Genomic DNA, 18,201 nt, shown 5'->3' with positions numbered 1-18,201 from the left:
CTCGGCTCACCACAACCTCCGCCTCCTGGGTTCAAGCAATTCTCCTGCCTCAGCCTCCCAAGTAGCTGGGACTATAGGTGCGCGCCACCATGCCCGGCTAATTTTTTTGTATTTTCAGTAGAGACGGGGTTTCACCATGTTGGCCAGGCTGGTCTCCAACTCCTGACCTGTGATCCGCCTGCCTCGGGCTTCCAAAGTACTGGGATTACAGGCGTGAGCCACCGCGCCCAGCCCTGAGTTAGATTTTAACAAGATCTCTCTAGCTGCTGTGTTGAGAATAAAGTACTGGGGGCAAGGGTTGACACAGAGGCAACTTTTAGAAGGCTACTGCAATAATTCAGCCCGAGTAATCGTGGTTTGTGGGAGAGGTGTAGGGATGGAGATGAGGAGAAGAGGTCAGATTTAGGATATATTGTGTAGATATAACGGAGAGGTGTAGTCAGAACAGATGTGGAAGCAAGACAGAGGTCAAGACTGACTCAAGGCTTTTAGTCTGAGCAGCTGAGTAAAAATGGTACCGGTTACATCAACAGGGAACGGTGGTGAAGGAGCAGGTTAGAGGGGAAATAGGGAGCATGGCTTTGGACCCTTAACGTTGGAGATTCGACAGAGGCTGGGCGCGAAACCCGAGTTCACGGAATTGATCCAAGCTACAGACTGATAATTGGGATTGGTGAGTTACAATGGCGTTGCAAGCCATGAAGCTGGTTCAGACCGGCTGAATGAGAGGGACAGGAAGGGACTAAAACACTGAGTCGTCGGGAGAGCCCCAGCTCCAGGGGCAGCCTCGGGGGAAGCTCCCGGACGATGGCTGCGGTAATAGAGCCGTAGGAGCTCCACGAGGTGCAGGTTTAGTGTCTTAAAAGGATGAGCAGCGGCTCGCCACAACTCGAAGGAGGGTGGACAGCGCTCCAGGCGGAGGACCCCGCGTCGGCAAAGACACAGGACCCACGACAAGGCGGCCAAGGCCTGAGTCAAAAGGAGGGCCGCGCGCCTCCTCTCCAGCCCGCAGCAAGCGGTGCCACGAGGCACTCAGCCGGTCCCCGAAGTTCCTCTCACGCGGCCCCAGGACCACCGCCGTAGCCCAAGCCAATAGGCGCTGCCGGGACTCCCGAGGCCGCGAAGAAGCCGGGAGCCAGGAACCGAGAGCCGCCAGCCGTCGGCCAAGTCTCGCGACAGCGCGGCCTAGCCCTCCCAGCATGCCCCGCGCCGCCGCCGCTGCCGCCGCCGCCGCCGCCGCGCCGCGGCTTGAGGGCGGGAGGCTGGGGGAGGGTAGCGGACCCGGCGCCGCCGCCATGTTGGGTCTGAAGCGGCTGCTGTAGGTGTCGACGGAGCTAGCGGGCGTGCGGAGCGGGCGACAGCGGCGTGGGATCTGCCTCTCTGCGAGCAGCCGGGAGCGGCGGCGGCGGCGCCATGAGCGGGGGCACCCCTTACATCGGCAGCAAGATCAGCCTCATCTCCAAGGCGGAGATCCGCTACGAGGGCATCCTCTACACCATCGACACCGAAAACTCCACCGTAGCCCTTGCCAAAGGTACGCGGGACCGGGCCTCGGGGTGGGGGCCGGGCCGGGCGCCGCTCGGGGCTGCTCCCCGCTCCGGCCCGTGGCCTCCTCGTTCCTTTCCCTCCCTCCGTCGAGCTCCGGCAGGCCTTTCCCCTCTCCCTTCCCTTCTCCGGGCCCCGGCGTCGCGGGCCGGACCGCGGCCTCCCCGCGGCTCCCTGGCTTCCGCCCCCCTGGAAGGTCCGCGCCTGAAGCCCGGGGAACTACGGGACTGAGTGCGCGGCGGGCGGGCGGCCCTGAAGTCCGAGAACGGGCTGGAGAACACGGAGAAACGCGTCTTCCAACTCCGAAATTCGGGGCTTCTGTCGTCTTAGCACAAAACAAAGCCGGAGTATTCAAAGAATTTTTCCGCCCAGCTTCAGTTCATCACGGATGCATTGACTACACAGCACCCATTTTCTCACTTTGTTCATTTCAATTCGTGGCAATCTTCCTCTGGTGAACTCTGAGTAATGTGCTAAAACTTTGGGTTTGCTCTGCGACGCAGACATTCTCGAAATGCCATCGATGCCGTGGAGCAGATCCCATCTCCCTCGGCTCATTCTCTGTTGGTATTTACCTGTTAAACCGGAATCCTCAAAGCCTGTTGTGCAACCATCTCATTAGGGCGCGTGGTAAAAATGCTTGCTGCTGCCCCGACTGCCCTGTTTCTGGAAACGGGTTCAAGCTTGATCCAGGATCCTTCTTGACCAGGCAAGCTTGACCTTTGATCCAGGCTCGGTGGGCGTTGACTGATCCCTCTGGAGGCTCTCTGGGAAAGGGAATTCGGCCGAGAAGGAAGGTGCCCCTACCCATAGTATTAATATTTGGCATCGCTAGAGTCTGTGTGCGTTTTGTTTCCGTTCACACGTGCAGGGCCTTTGCTCTGCCAGGAAACCAGAAAGTAAATAAACTAGCTCCTGAATCTTAAAGGAAATCTCACAACAGTGTAAAATACTTTGGGGGAAGCTAGATAACCTAGGTGATTTTCCCAGCACTTCTGGTAGAGGTGGGAGCTGCATAGCATGATTAGGGACTCTCTGGGTAGGTTAGGTCCAAGGATAAAGAAGATTTTTGAAATCTGTAAACTTTTAAAAATCGTTAACTGATAGGGAAGTGGTTTCACGGGATCAAGTATTTAATAATACTTGTTGGATGCTCTGGTAAATCCTTTATTTATTTATTTTTCTGAGATGGAGTTTAGCTCTTTAGATCATGCAATGGCATAATCTCAGCTCACTGCAATCTCCGCCTCCCGGGTTCAAGTGATTCTCCTGCCTCAGCATCCCAAGTACCTGGGATTATAGGGGCCCGCCACCACGCCCGGCTAATTTGGTATTTTTAGTAGAGACAGGGTTTCATCATGTTGGCCAGGCTGGTCTCGAACTCCTGACCTCCGGTGATCCACCCGCCTCGGCCTCCCAAAGTGCTGGGATTACAGGCGTGAGCCACCGCACCCAGCCTCAGGTAAATCTTTTTACTAGCCCTGGCGTTGGGACAAATCGTATACCTGAGTAGGGAACGTTTTGATGTTTTAGAACTGTACACCATAAAGGAGTAGTACAAGATGGTGATAGTTGCACAGCTCTGCAAATTTGCTGAAGATCATTGAATTATACACTTTTTAAAATCACCAAGTCTAATTTTAAAAGTAGTATGAAAAACCAGGGAGTACCCCCACATTTCCCTCTTTACCTTGTGAAACATTGTATTATGACACATTACCTCATAAAAACACCTGTAGACTTAGCGCTTCAGTGTCTTTTTAGAAATCCACTATAGGATGCATGATGGTATTTGGTGTTTAAGACTTTCCCAGTGATGTTTCTTAAGTAACTTAGTTTTTGCTTGGCCTTATTTTGAATTTATTTTTATATTTTTTATATAATAGTTATTTAGCTATATAGTGTTTTTCTGGCTTTATGCAATTATAAAAAAAAGCCTGTCTTTATGAAATTACGAAAAGTGCTGGGTGAGAGCCAGATATGGGTTGAAAATAATTTCTCATTAAAGTGGTTTAATACATTTTTTAAAGTATTGCTTTACCTAATCTGAATTGAAAGGTGTCTTGCCAGCTTAGTGACTCAATAAGTTGGCTGTGTTACCTTTATTCCTCACAAAGAAAAAAAACATACATTTGAAAATTTTTAGAGTATTTTTGTTATTTTTTAAAAACTATGAACATATCCTTTTATGCAGGAACCCCAAAAGTCTACATTTTAACAACCCACATTTTAAAAACTTTTCAGCAGCTTTTGGAGTCAGTATTTCATTAGTCTGTAATAGTTAAATTCATATGACATAAAATACAAATTTGTTCTTCGTGTCATGACTTGATAAATATTTGAATATAGCAGTGAAAAAAAATTTTAATCATTGAATTTATGTTTGTATTCATGCCTTTGATATTTCATTCCACATCATTATATGCTTTTTTTTTTTTTTTTGAGATGGAGTCTCACTCTGTTGCCCAGGCCACAGTGCAGTGGCGCAATCCTGGCTCCCTGTAACCTCTACCTCCCACGTTCAAGCAATTCTCCTGCCTCAGCCTCCTGAGTAGCTGGGATTACTGGTGCGTGCCATCACGCCTGGCTAATTTTTGTATTTTTTAGTTGAGACAGGCTTTCACCATATTGGCCAGGCTGGTCTTGAATTCTTGACCTCAAGTGATCCCCCTGCCTCGGCCTCCCAAAATGCTGGGATTACAGGCATGAGCCACTGTACCCAGCTGCTTTTTCTTAAGCAACATGAGTTAAACATGTAACAGGTTTGGGGAATTTGATTATGCTTGCAAAAACTGACATTATCCAACCTTTATATATTATTCTACATATTATCTAATCAAAAACTACCTTATAACTGTCTAGTCAATACTGGACACTTATTACAGATTTCAAGATTAGAAGCGAGGAGTTCAGTCTTAAAAATTTAAAATTTACATGACTGGTCGAGTAATTCGATATCAGAAAATTTCACCTTCCATTTCAAAATTTGAATGAAGAATGGTAGTCTAAAATAGTAAAGCCAAAAGTGTTTTCATTTGTTTTGTTTTGTTTGTGTTTTTTGTTGTTGTTGTTGTTGTCGTTGTCGTTTTGAGGCAGAGTCTTGCTCTTGCCCAGGCTGGAATGCAGTGGCACGATCTCGGTTCACTGCAGCCTCCACCTCCAGGGTTCAAGCAATTCTTCTGCCACAGCCTCCCAAGTAGCTGGGACTATAGGCGCCCACCACAGCTGGCTAATTTTTGTATTTTTAGTAGAGATGGGGTTTCACCATGTTGGCCAGGCTGGTCTCAAACTGCTGACCTGAAATGATCCACCCACCTTGGCTCCCGAAGTGTTGGGATTACAGCCGTGAGGCACTGCATCCAGCCTAAAGCCAAAAGTTTATTCGTGGAATTTATAATACAGCGTGTATTTGAATGTAGAGATCCCTGTTCCTCTTTTTAAACTATGGATTAAGAGTTAATCTCTTTGAGTAACATTCTTAGAATTCTTTTTTGAACTTTTTTTTTTTTTTTTAATTTATCGGGGAGAGTGTTATTGTGAAACCTAACTACACAGACTGAAAAGATACATAAGATAAAAATGAAATATTTTTAAACAAACGTCTTTGTAACTATCACCCAGGGCAAGACAGACATTGCCAGCATCCCAGAAGCCTCGCACTACCTATATTTTTCCATCACAACTATCACCATCTTAATTTAAGCTAGATATGTTTTTTTGACATTTATAGTTTTACCATGTAAGTTTACATCTCTAAATAGAGTTTAATTTTGCCCATTTTTTAACTTTATGTAAATAAGATTATCTTGTATATATTTTATTTTTAGCTTTTATTGTTTCATAGTATTCCATCATGACTATAACACAAGTTTATTCCTTCTGCCATTGTTTTGGATATTGCATTTAGATTGTTTGCAGTTTGGGGCTATTATAAACAGTGCTTTTATGAGCATTTCTGTTTAAGTGCACTGATGCATGTTTATGTAGTTTTCTTGAGGTTATATACTTAGAATTTGAATTGCAAGAACATGGGGAATGTTTGTCTTTATCAGGTAATGCCAAGTAGTTTTCCAAAGTAGTTGTTTACTGGTTTTTACTTCATTTATTAGTATGTAAGAGTTCTTGTTTCATATCCCTTACCAACAACCATACTTAGTATCATATATTTCAATTCTAGCCAATCCTAGTGGGTATATAGTTGTATTTAGTTTTAATCATTTCCCTCATCACTAAATGAGGCACCTTTTCATATCTGGGTCTTTGGATTTCATTTTTCTTGAAGTGTCTTTGAAATCTTTTGCCTTTTTTAAATTGAAACACATGTCTTTTTCTAGAGTTTTGTATTCTGAATATATATCCTTTGTTGGATGTATATATTGCAAACTTTTTTTTCCCATTTAGTAGTTTCTTTTAATGAACAGAAGTTCTTCGTTTTAATGTAAACATGTTCATCAATTTTTTATGGCTAGTGTTTTTTTTTTTTAAACATCATGGAGATACTTTGATTATCTTTAAACCTTTTTGTGCTTTGCTTTTTCACATTGAGGTTTATAATGCATCTGAAATTGATTTTGTGTACAATGTGAGATGTTCAGAGCTTTACATTTAGTAAGGGATTCACTTGGTTTATACGGTCCATATTATAATGTAGGGCTTGGATATTATAATTTAAATGTATCTGGAACTATGAACTACTCTTGAAAGTTTGGACTATTTACATTTGATGTGGTATATAATTAGGGTGACCATATGGCCTAGTACGCCTTGGTGGAAAGTCCTTGTTTGTGCCTGTTCTGGCATAATTATTAAAAACATCCCAGCTAGGCAGGGTGACCCAGGCCTGTAATCCCAACAACATTTCCAAAAGGTCGAGGCCGGAGTATTGCTTGAGTCCAGGAGTTCAAAACCAGCCTCAGCAATATAGGGAGACTCCATTTCTACAAAAAATTATAAAAAGTAAATTAGCCAAGCATGGTGGCATGCATGCCTGTCGTCTCGACCACTTGGGAGGCTGAGGCAGAGGGGATTGCTTGAGCCCAAGAGGAGCTGTGATCATGCCACTGTGCTCCAGCCTGAGACATAGAACAAAACCTTGTCTTACAAAGTAACAGTAGCCTGTAATCCCAGCACTTCCGGAGGCTGAGGCAGGCAAATCCCCTGAAGTCAGAAGTTTGAGACCGATCTAGCCAACATGGCGAAACCCCATCTCTACTAAAAATACAAAAATTAGCCAGGCATGCTGGTGCATGTCTGTAATCCCATCTACTTGAGAGGCTGAGGCAGGAGAATCACTTGAACTCGAAAGGCGGAGGAGGTTAGAGTGAGCCAAGGTCGCGTCACTGTACTCTAGCCCAGGCAACACAGCGAGACTGTGTCTTAAAACACACACACGCACACACACACACAATAATAATAACAATAATAATAATAATCTGTTTCTCTCTTGAAAATGTTTCAGTGTGGATAAGTTATCGCACCATGTAATCAAAAGCCTAATTGCAGAGGTGCTGTGAAATGGGTGATGTGCTTTATTTTCTGCTAGAGATGTCACAGACTAGCTTTAGTTCTAGCAAGTGAAACAGGTAAGTTTGAGGGGCTTTGATCCTTGGAACCTAAGCATATGTCAAGAAGTCATAAAGGCAACCTAGAAAGGCTTTGATGTCAATCTGCTAAGTATGTTTATAGATGATCTGTGTTGCAGTTTGTTTCTGCCATTTGTTGCAGTTTGTAGTCTATGTCACAGCTCTGAATTTATTTTCTTCTCAGCACTGATCATGACTTACACTTAATCTTCTTTGCTTATTTGCCTATGTGTTTATTGTCTGTCTTCACGTTTCCCCTCACCTCCAGACTCTGAGCTCCTGGGATGAAAGGATGTTTAGTTAATGAGTGAGTAAATGGAAATGATTTAGCATTTTAGCTTATTGTTCTTGTAGAAGTGTCTTGGGGATGCCTCCAAATAATGCTTTTCCATGTTAACAATTGCATTTCCCTATAAAATTAAAATATCCTCCCTCACATTAAAGAAATCTTGAAGAATTTCAATGAGTAGGGATACAAGAGGATGAAATCTAGTGACATAATTAACATTATTGGGGAGGTAAACTCTTTCTGACTCAAGCTCAATTATAATTTTCATTTAAAGTTTAAAGGAAGCCTCCATTCAGGATGTAGGAGGAAATTACACAGTGGTGACATGTGTGAATGTTTTATGGAATAGTTACAGTTGTGTTTGCACCTGTCTGTAAGTGAATAGGATGCCTAAATAGGCTAAAATGAGTGAAACTCTTATCAAAAATAAATTCTTATATTTAGTTAGCTTACCTGGATAATCATTCAAATGAAAACCAGGTTGCTACTGCATTGTGAAAAGAGACTTTGTGAAGAATGATTATATAAGCCACTTGCCTTTAAAATAAGTTGTCCTTAAAATCAAGAGATTAGTGGAAGGATATAAGAACAAGTAAATTGTTAACAGATTTCTTTAATCATCTGCTAAGTCTGGCTCACTGGCATAATTTATCTACTTTTTGATGTTAGTCACGTAGTCATAAACTGTGACCTTATTGAAGAGAGTGGAAGAACTCTGTGATGGATAAAATACCTGTGGGGTGCTTTATTTGATTTCTTGCATTATTGGGGATCTAAATGTAGCAATTCACAAAATTACTACCTAAAATGACAAAGATCTAGTGAAACTTCAAGCCTTGGTTTCTTTTTGTTGCCCTATTTAGTGATGTTGCCAGAACTTGGAACCTTGGAAACAGTTTATTATTGTTACATTGTCCACAGAAATACTTGGTAATTCTGGGAGTCTGAAGTCAGGTGTCAAAAACTGTTCATTTTCTAGTAGGGGTAAGTAAGGTAAGCCATGACTTTCTAAGTCGGGAGTAGAGAAAACAGCATAAAACTGAAGAAAAAAATAGTAGAAGGAAGGAGGTAGAAAGAAAAAAGAAATCTTACCTGTGCATGATACATAGCAAGAGTTTTGTATTTAACTCAGTGCCACAGTAATAATAGCAATAACTACAGATAGTTTAACTTGAATTTAATTACTCCATGCTAGAAGATGCTTGCTATAGAAACAATTTGCCTTTCTCTCATGATGCTGTATATTAATTAGCTGTTTTAAAAACTGGATATCACTGAAGTAAATTTTGTTGTTGTTGTTTTGAGACAAGAGTCTCACTCTGTTGCCCAGGCTGGCGTGCAGTGGCACAATCACAGCTCACTGTAGTCTTGACCTCCCTGGGCTCAGGTAATCCTCCTGCCTCAGCCTCCCAAGTAGTTGGGACTACAGGCACACACCACCACACCCAGCTAATTTTCTATTTTTGGTATATACAGAGTTTTGCCATGTTGCCTAGGTCGGTCTCTAACTCCTGGGCTCAAGTGATCTGCCTGCCTCGGCCTCCCAAAGTGCTGGGATTACAGATTTGAGCCACAGTGTCCAGCAGATTTTTTAGTGGACAAAGTGTGAGTTGGTCTATAAAATAATTTATTCCCAAGGGCCTTTTTCTAGTTTGGTAGGGTTTTTTGTTTGTTTGTTTCTGAAAGAAAATGTGACCCAAAATGCCAGTTGGAATACTTAGCAGCTTTTTGGTCTTGGACAAGTTATTTAACCTTAGCTTTGACTTCTTCATCTTTTCAATAGGAATGGATAATAATGCCCATCTTTCAGAGTCCTTCTGATAATTAAATGAGGTGATGTAAAATAAGTAACTAGTTTAATGTTGGTGCTTAATAGAGAATAGCTGTCCTGTGTTATTTCCCACCACCATCTCCCTCTCTGTCTAGGTGCTCAGTCTCTCTAGTAGCCCAACTCTGTCAGTCATTCACACCTACTGTAGTGTACCATCATCTTGCTGCCTTTCACTGTCCTGTCATTCCCCTCATAACTTTACTTCCCTCTTTATCCTACTTCAACTCCATGAGCCACCGTGACAGTCAGTACACATACCCACAGCCCCTACCCTATTCCCCTCTTGCTGTCTTATACAAGAAATCACAACCCTGATTATATCAGCACAGATGTGCTGACCAGCCTCACTCTAAATTTATGTTCGCTAGCCTCAGCCGTCATGGTCACTTCCTAGCAGTCACACTATACTTCCATAATCCATTTCACTTTTCTACATGGCTGTTCCATTCATTTTCCTCAAGCCTCCAACACTTCCTCCCCCATCTTCACTTTCAGCCCTTTAACCGTGCTTTCTATAATAGTTAACTGAGAAAAGAACAGCAAACGAAAGATAATTTTGATAAACTTACCCCTCATATACCCAATTACCTGCATCCGTCCCCCAAACTTCTATTTTTTTTTTTTCTGATAAATATGGATAAACTGTTCTTACTTCTGTCTAAGACCACCCTTCCGCTTGTGCAGTATTCGTCCCCTCTTGGTGAGTCAAGGACATTGCTCCAGCAGTTCTCTACTCTCCTCAGTTTTTCCTTCCCTAACACATCTTTCTGTCTGCTTACAGACAGGCGATTATTTCTTCTATCTTAAGAACAACCAAAAAAACTCCACTGTACTTGAACTGCATTTCCTCTTTTCTAACGATTGCCCCATTTCTATCCTTCCCTTTATAACAAAACTCCTTGAAGTTGTCTACACCACTGGTGTTCATTCATTTCTGAGCCCTCTTTACTAAGGTTTTTATTCCTACATATGAAGTTTTCTTATCAGAGTTACCAAAGACTTCCATGTTGCCAAATCCAGTAGTCAGTTCTTGGTCTCATTCTACTTCACCAGTCAGCATTACATGGCACAATTGCTCTGTGCTCTGTGAAGCATTTTCTTCACTTGATCGTATGCCATTTTTTTCCTCATATCTCACTGGTTACCTCTCAATCTCCTATGTTGTGTTGATTCAACTCGGAAGCCGCCAAATGTTGGAGAGCTCCAGGGCTCAGTTACCTCCCCTTTTCTCTCTCTGTTAGCATTTGTTTAGTCATCTGCATTCTTTTGATGATCTCATCCATCTAGTTCCTGGTTTTAAATACTACCTGTATATCACTGACTCCTATCTCTAGCCTGGATTTCTCCTCTAACTCCTGACTTGTATATCACATTGCCTCTTTAACATCTCTACTTGTAGGGATGTCTGCTTAGAATCTCAATTCAGCATACCCTAAACCTGTTCCTCCATCAGCCTTTCCCATCTAATCAATTGACAGCTCTATTCTAGTTGGTAAGACCAAACACCTTGGAGCCATCCTTAATTCCTCCCTCTCTCTCTCACCTCATGTGATCCTAACCTATCAGCTCTGCTTTCAGACTAGGTGCAGAATTTGACCTCTGACCACCCCTACCACCGTGGTCCATTATCTCTCACTAGTCTATTCAGAGATCCTCAGATTCCTGTTTCTTGTTTCCAGTATGTACCTCTCAGTTGATTCTTTCCACTCCTCCCAATTTTACTTGAGTGGATCTTTGTAATTAAAAAATAAAATACATGGAAAAGGTAGGTGACAAATCTTCTTAGTGAACCTATGTTTTCTTGATTGCTTGACTGGTTGGTTGGCTATATATTTCCAAATTAAGAGTCTTTTTTCTATAGAACTTTGAAGTTACTGCTTTTTGTTCTTCTGATATACTGGGGTTGCTGGTGCCAGTCTGATTCTCAGTCACTTTTCTCTCTGGAAGCTTTTATTTCGAATTCTCTGTTCCTGGAATTCACAAATGTGACCACACTGGTTTGTTGTTGTTGTCGTTGTTTGTTTGTTTTTTGGTTTGGTTTGGTTTTTCCTCTGAGTGTTTCTCTGTGGACCTTGTGAATCTGAAGAGTCTTTAAATCTAAGATAAACTCTTTAAATCTGAGAAATCCATTCGTTCTCTCTACCTCTGACACTCCCTTCCTCCCCTCTCCCCCACCTCTTTCTAGTTCTGTCTCAGATTGATTTCTATCTTGTCTTCCACCCTCTAGCCTTGTTGCTGTTGTTTTTTAATTCCTCATGGATACGTTTATCCTCCCCCCCTGCTTTTTCACTCTTATGTCATATTTTCATATCTGACTCTTGGTTTTATCATTTGGAGATTAAAATATAAAAACAGCCATAAGGAAGAATGCCCAACTGAAAGCAGCTTAGAAAGTCAACATTAAATTTAAACCATTGGGTAAATATAGCAAACTGGACATGCTTTTACTTTTCCTTCCTGTTGATAAATCCTATCAAAACTACATGAGAGGGACTTTTAAAAAAATATGTAAACCCATAGAGGACAAAGTAGATTTGGAAAGGAGACAGCATCAACACAGTTTGGAAGACTGAAAAGCAAATACATGACTTTAAATGACTTAGCAAAGTTGAGAGCGGCAACCTAAGTAGGCAGTGGGAAAAGCCAAGATGTAACTTGACTTTCACCCTAAACTCCTAAAAGGCTCAGGAGTTGATATCAACAAGCACAATGGAAACTAGAAGATTATAGTAATTGGGATGAAGGGTATAAGTTTTGGGGTATAAGTTTAACCTGTTAACTTTTAACTTTATTGGGTATAAGTTACATACTATAAAATTCACCCACTGTAAGTGTGCAGTATAATGAAAGTTGTGTATCCATCACCACAGTCCACTTTTCTAACAATTCCATCAACTCGAGAAGCTTTTTTGTGGACGTTAGTCAGTAGCTGCCTACGACCCCTAGTCCTAGGCAACCTCTGATCTGCTTTCTTTTCTAGACTTTCCTTTGCTGGACGGAGTTTTACAATTGTCACTCAGGCTGGAGTGCAGTGGCGCAATCTTGGCTCACTGCAGCCTCTGCCTCCTGGGTTCAAGTGATTCTCCTGCCTCAGCCTCCTGAGTAGCTGGGATGACAGGCATGCACCACCATGCCAGCTAATTTTTGTATTTTGAATAGAGACCGGGTTTCATCATGTTGACCAGACTGATCTCCAACTCCTGACCTCAGGTGATCCGCCTACCTTGGCCTCCCAAAGTGCTGGAATTACAGGCATGAGCCACTGCTCCCAGCCTTTGCTTTGCTTTTAATATGTAAATTATACTTATTAAATTGATTTTCTAATATTAAAACTTTCTTGCATTTTTAGAAACCTTAAATTTCAAACAACTGTATTTCTTTGTATCAATTATCAGTTGGAGTAATTAGCCATTATCTATAATAGATTCATTACATGGAGTTCATGGTAGATTTCAGGGAGTCTCGATCCCCTGAAGTTATAAGCTATTTTTATTTACATACGGAAACATTTGGGAAGAGGGTTCACAGATGTTTTTAATTTTCCAAGACCCAAATAAATACAAGCTACCTTCGCTATGCCTAAGATAAAAGTTTTAACGTATCTTTTTACTTTTCTCCCTTTGTCCCATTTTCCAGGTTTTATCTAATTTGGGGTTTAAATTACCCCTTAAGAGCAGCTTTATTTACAGTGTTGACTTAGATAAAACTGAGTTGTTTCTTTTTTTTTTTTTTCTTTTTTGACACAGCTCTGTCACCCAGGCTGGAGTGCAGTGGCATGATCTCGGCTCACTTCAACCTCCGTCTCCCAGGTTCAAGTGATTCTCCTGCCTCAGCCTCCCGAATAGCTGGGATTACAGGCGTGTGCCACGACACCCAGCTAATTTTTGTATTTTTTTAGTAGAGATGGGGTTTCACTAAGTTGGCCAGGCTGGTCTCTAACTGACCTCAAGTGATCCTCCCGCCTCGACTTCCCAAAGTGCTGGGATTACAGGCGTGAGTCACCGGTCCTGGCCCTGAGTTCTTATTTTACAACTCAACACTATTAATTTTGTTTGTCTGGTTTTTTTTTTTTTTTTTTTTACAACAAAGAAACTTTCTATGGATTGTTATTCTGAGCCGCATGTCTGCTAATATCCCTTTTGTTCTCTCTGTGTTAATATTTTGCATTACCTGGTATCTTCCACATTGTCCATTGTCTGCTTGCATTTACTGCTCCATGTGAAATGTTAGATACCAGTCCGATTCTCTTTTGTATATAAAGAATGTAGTTATTGGTGGGCTTTCCCACACACTTCCCACTGGAACTCTTGGAAGGCTTTTTTCTTCCAACATTCCTGTCTTTTAAGGAATGCATGTCGATCCCAAGAATCAAGCCTTTCTTTAGCTCAGGAAAACTTGTTTTTCTTTGATATTGCTTCTCATTGTGGAACTCCTATTGACAGTCCATTTTAAACATTTATGCTCCTTGTTGTTTATTTTTGTTTTCCAGCTTTTAACCCTTTCTGCTGTAGATTCTGAGAGAGTTCCTCAAACCAGTCTTCTGATTCACCGATTTGGCATTCATTAGTTTCCCTTCTGTTTGATGCTTCTATTGAGTTGTTGTGGGTATGGTGGAGATGTGTGTTTCTTTAAAATATTTGTGTTTAAGTAGAGAATCAATGCATGTGATAAAAATATTTTCAAAAATATACTCAGTGAAAAGTACAGTTTCTTTCCATACTATTGTAGAGGTATGCAGTGCGTATATAAGGATATGTATAAAAATACCAAAATTGGCTTTTTGTTTTCTATTTACTTCTCTTTTCTTTCACAGCCTGCTCTTGTTAGATTTTAATACAATTTTCTCTTTCCTGTATTGAATTGGTTTGCATGGGCACTGTGTGCTCTGATTGTCAGTCTTGATCTCCTTTCAGTCTGGCTAGTCCTCATGTGGCCCTTTTGTTTTTACCGAAATTTATAAACGGAAGTCTAGAATGACTGCTTTTGGTAGCTGGCATATGCCCTTTTTCTGTTTTGTTTGTTTGTTTAGTTTTGTTATCGAGACAGAGTTTTGCTCTTGTTGCCCAGGCTGGAGCGCAATGGCGCAATCTCAGCTCACTGCAACCCCCGCCTCCCAGTTTCAAGTGATTCTCCTGCTTCAGCCTCCCAAGTAGCTGGGACTACAGGTGCCCACCACCACACCCGGGTAATTTTTGTATTTTTAGTAGAGATGGGGTTTCGTCATGTTGACCAGGCTGGTCTTGAACTGCTGACCTCGTGTGATCCACCTGTCTCAGCCTCCCAAAGTGCTGGGATTACAGGTATGAGCCACTGTGCCTGGCTGGGGTGTATGTTCTTTTTTTTTGAGAGGGAGTCGGCGCTGTCGCCGGGCGCTGGAGTGCAGTGGCGGATCTCTCCAGCTCACTGCAAGCTCCATGCCTCCGGGTTTCGCCATTCTCCTGCCTCAGCCTCCCGAGTAGCTGGGACTACAAGCCCATCACCGTAGCTATTTTTGTATTATTTTTAGTAGAGAGGCGGGGTTTCACTGTGTGTTAGCCAGGATGGTCTCGATCTCCTGACCACCATTGATCCGCCCGTCTCGGCCTCCCAAAGTGCTGGGATTACAGGCTTGAGCCACCGCGCCTGGCCGGGTGTATGCTCTTTTAACAGCAATGTAGGTCACTGTCCACTGTCCAACTATGTATGTCCCGATCCATAGTTCCTCAGTGAGACTGACTAGTATGTGAGGAGTCCTCACTGAACGATTACTTATTAAGTGCACATTGGGGAGATACCCTGTTTTAAGGGATCATGAATTCATTCCTTTGGCTAATTGGTTAGTCAAAATAGAGCACAGGTTAATATCCTAATTGCCATTATTTATTAATTTCTGTGTGGTGTAATGCCTTTTAAATTATTTATTTATTAACTCTGTGCTAGTTCCATAGAAGATACTCTTTTAGAGTCTAGACTTTTGGTAGCCATAGCCACCCTTTGCCATCTTCCTACCCAGGAGATACATAAATGAATGCCCATGGTTAGGGAAAGTGCACTGAAGCTATGAACTTGGTAGGATTTCGAAGGAGAGTTCACATCACACCTTGAAGTGAACAGTGAATGCCCAGACCAGACACCTGAAATTTGTCCCTTTGCCTCATAGTCTATATTCATTCAGTTCTTTGGATTTTACCTCCTAAATACTTTTGACTCCATCTGCTACTTCTCTGCATCTTCCCCAGCCCAGGTTTTCTTTACCTCTTAGATGGTCCACCATTGTCCCTCTTTCTATAGCATGGGCCACCCTATGGCACAAGTGATCTTTTCAAAACACAAAATCAAGTTGCTCTCTTTTTTTGTTTGAGACGAAGTTTCACTTTTGTTGCCCAGGCTGGAGTGCCATGATGCGATCTTGGCTCACTGCAACCTCCGCCTCCTGGGTTCAAGTGATTCTCCTGCCTCAGCCTCCTGAGTAGCTGGGATTACAGGTGCCTGCCACCACGCCTAATTTTGTTTTTACCATGTTGGCCAGGCTGGTCTTGAACTCCTGAGCTCAGGTGATCCACCCGTCTCCGCCTCCCAAAGTGCTGGGATTACAGGCACGAGCCACCGCACCGGGCCTCCAGTTGCTTTCTGTGGCTTTCTGCTTTTAGTGCTTTCAGTGGTTTTCTCTTCTTAGAAAAACTGGAATCCTTACCCCACTCTTTGGTGCTTATTCAGCTTTATTTCATAGCACACGTCCCCTTCTGCCCTTTACTTCTCTTTCCTTTTTTGTTCCATGAACACATACAGGTCATCCTTCTGGCTTCACCCTACTTCTGTCCCATATTCATCACCAAATCTGAGTTCAGATATTTATGTTGCCAAAGAAGCTTTCTTTGATCTTCCCTCTATTGTTTTATCTTTTTTTTATTTTTTATTTTTATTTTTATTTTTATTTTATTTATTTTTATTTTTTTTGAGACGGAGTCTCGCGCTGTAACCCAGGCTGGAGTGCAGTGGCCGGATCTCAGCTCACTGCAAGCTCCGCCTCCCGGGTTCACGCCATTCTCCGGCCTCAGCCTCCCGAGTAGCTGGGACTACAGGCGCCTGCCACCTCGCCCGGCTAGTTTTTGTATTTCTTAGTAGAGACGGGGTTTCACCGTGTTAGCCAGGATGGTCTCGATCTTCTGACCTCGTGATCCGCCCATCTCAGCCTCCCAAAGTGCTGGGATTACAGGCTTGAGCCACCGCGCCTGGCCCTTTTTTTTTATTATTTATGAGAATAATAACCACTTGTACTATACAGAATCCTTGTGAGAGTTAACTAAATTAATACATATTATAGTGTCTAGCATATGGTAAGTACTCACCAAATGTTAAGTCAGTGTAAAATCTTATATCCTTCGTGTTTTTTCTTCTTTATATATCCTCAAGCTCTTGTTTCTGACTTGTCCTCATACCCATCCCCTTTCTCAGTCTTTACTGTCACCCTCGATGATTTAGGAAATCGTTGCTTCTTGCTTTGAATCTAGTCTCCTCCAATAATTTCTCAATTGTAAAAACTACTTACAGTATTTACATGGCCACTGCTAGTGGTAGTTTTTTTCCTGAAACACAGATCTAGCTGATGTCCCTCCTAAAAAATTTTTAATGACTATATTTCTTTCTGGATAATATCTAAATTTAACAGAGGTCTTCCCTCCCTGTCGCCCTGCTTGTCCTAATGCTTTTCAGGGGGCAGGGGGCACATGTTGTACCTCTTTCTAGAGTGCCCCTCACTTGTTGGATTCCTCTGTAATATTCACCCTAAGCACCAAGCATGTAAAAGCTTCCTTTCTGCCCCCTTAAATTTTCTGTACTTACTATTTAATAAGCTCTTCATTCAAGAGAATTACTCAGCTCCTGCCATAACTGTATGCTAGACACTATGCTTTGTGCTAAGAAACAAAACAACGGAGACAAAGTTCTTGAGGACACAGCATTTAAGCTGGGGCCTGACAGGTGGGTTAGAATTAGCCACATGTAGAGGCTATCTAGGAAGATGTTAAGGCTATCTCTTATGTACAGTTACAGAGAGATCCTTTGTAAATGTGTTTTGCTTTGTAATAAACCTTCTAAGGAGCCAGTATTGTTTTGTTATTACATCCCTATCTAAATATTCAAATTGCCTTTTTGGTTTTATAAGGACAAGATGGGCTCTTAAGAAGATGGCTTTGGGGTTTTTTCAGTCGAAGATGATGTAACCTCTAGAGTTAAGTGCGAAGAAGTTGATTTTGAGAATATGTTGCAGAAGGTGAGAGGAACGTCATCTGGATTATGACCTCTGGAGGTGGAAGTAATTTTTTGTCATTGGGTCACCAGTGCTTGGCATGTGATCTGTAAGGTGAATGAGAATATTGCAGACACCAGGGTAGGAGTAAAGCCTCTGTTAGGGGTGTTCCAAGTTCGTAGTGGGTTCAGGAAGAGATGGTGGAGGCTGAGGGACAGATGTTTTCATTCGGTGCAGTAATATTTGCTAACAGGAAGAAGGTAGTGTGGGTAAGGGTGAAGGCCAGAGAAGGAGTGCAGACGTGTGGAAAGTGAGAGTTTGTGGAAGCAGGCTGTGATGTGGTTCCAAGAGCTGAACTGTCGAATCTTATTTTTGTAAAGCTCTGCTCTTAAGTAAAAAACCCAGAGTCAGCTTTCTACCATTCTTACCTTTAGGGCCTGGGAAAGAGTACTGTGTTATAGAAGAGATGGTGCTTTTTAGTATTTAAGTAATTAAACCTTGTTGTATTAAATCCATGTATAATACCTTATTCCAAGAGATCTCAGATAGTTCCTATATCTCAGATAGTTTCAGCAAGAGTTTGTGTATGGCACCAAAAGGACAAGAGCCGTACTTATGTATAAATGTCAGAAGGAGAAGAAAAATAGTAACTGTAACTTTTTTGTTTCCTGGTTTGCTACTTTTGCATGTAGACTGTTTTTTAAATATGCTGAAGTTGGGTTTGTTT

The 18,201-nt window shown here is 42.3% G+C and overlaps 1 protein-coding gene across 5 annotated transcripts in view; it reads left to right on the top strand.

The window, feature by feature from the left end:
• The first annotated feature begins 1,217 nt into the window (after positions 1-1,217).
• The window catches only part of LSM14A (LSM14A mRNA processing body assembly factor), a 60,704-nt gene continuing 43,720 nt past the window's right edge, over positions 1,218-18,201 (top strand). For 4 of the 5 annotated variants that reach the window (XM_031659680.1, XM_031659682.1, XM_031659679.1 and 1 more), the window contains exon 1: positions 1,238-1,534. In XM_031659680.1, the coding sequence (XP_031515540.1) occupies positions 1,414-1,534 (121 nt within the window). In that variant the 5' untranslated portion in view covers positions 1,238-1,413. Of the gene's footprint in view, positions 1,535-18,201 lie in introns of all 5 variants that reach the window. The other variant, XM_031659681.1, reaches the window with a different exon arrangement.

This window comes from Papio anubis, chromosome 20, assembly GCF_008728515.1.
Source record: "Papio anubis isolate 15944 chromosome 20, Panubis1.0, whole genome shotgun sequence".
NCBI classification, from domain to species: Eukaryota; Metazoa; Chordata; class Mammalia; order Primates; family Cercopithecidae; genus Papio; species Papio anubis.
This window is presented reverse-complemented; position numbering and strand designations above follow the sequence as displayed.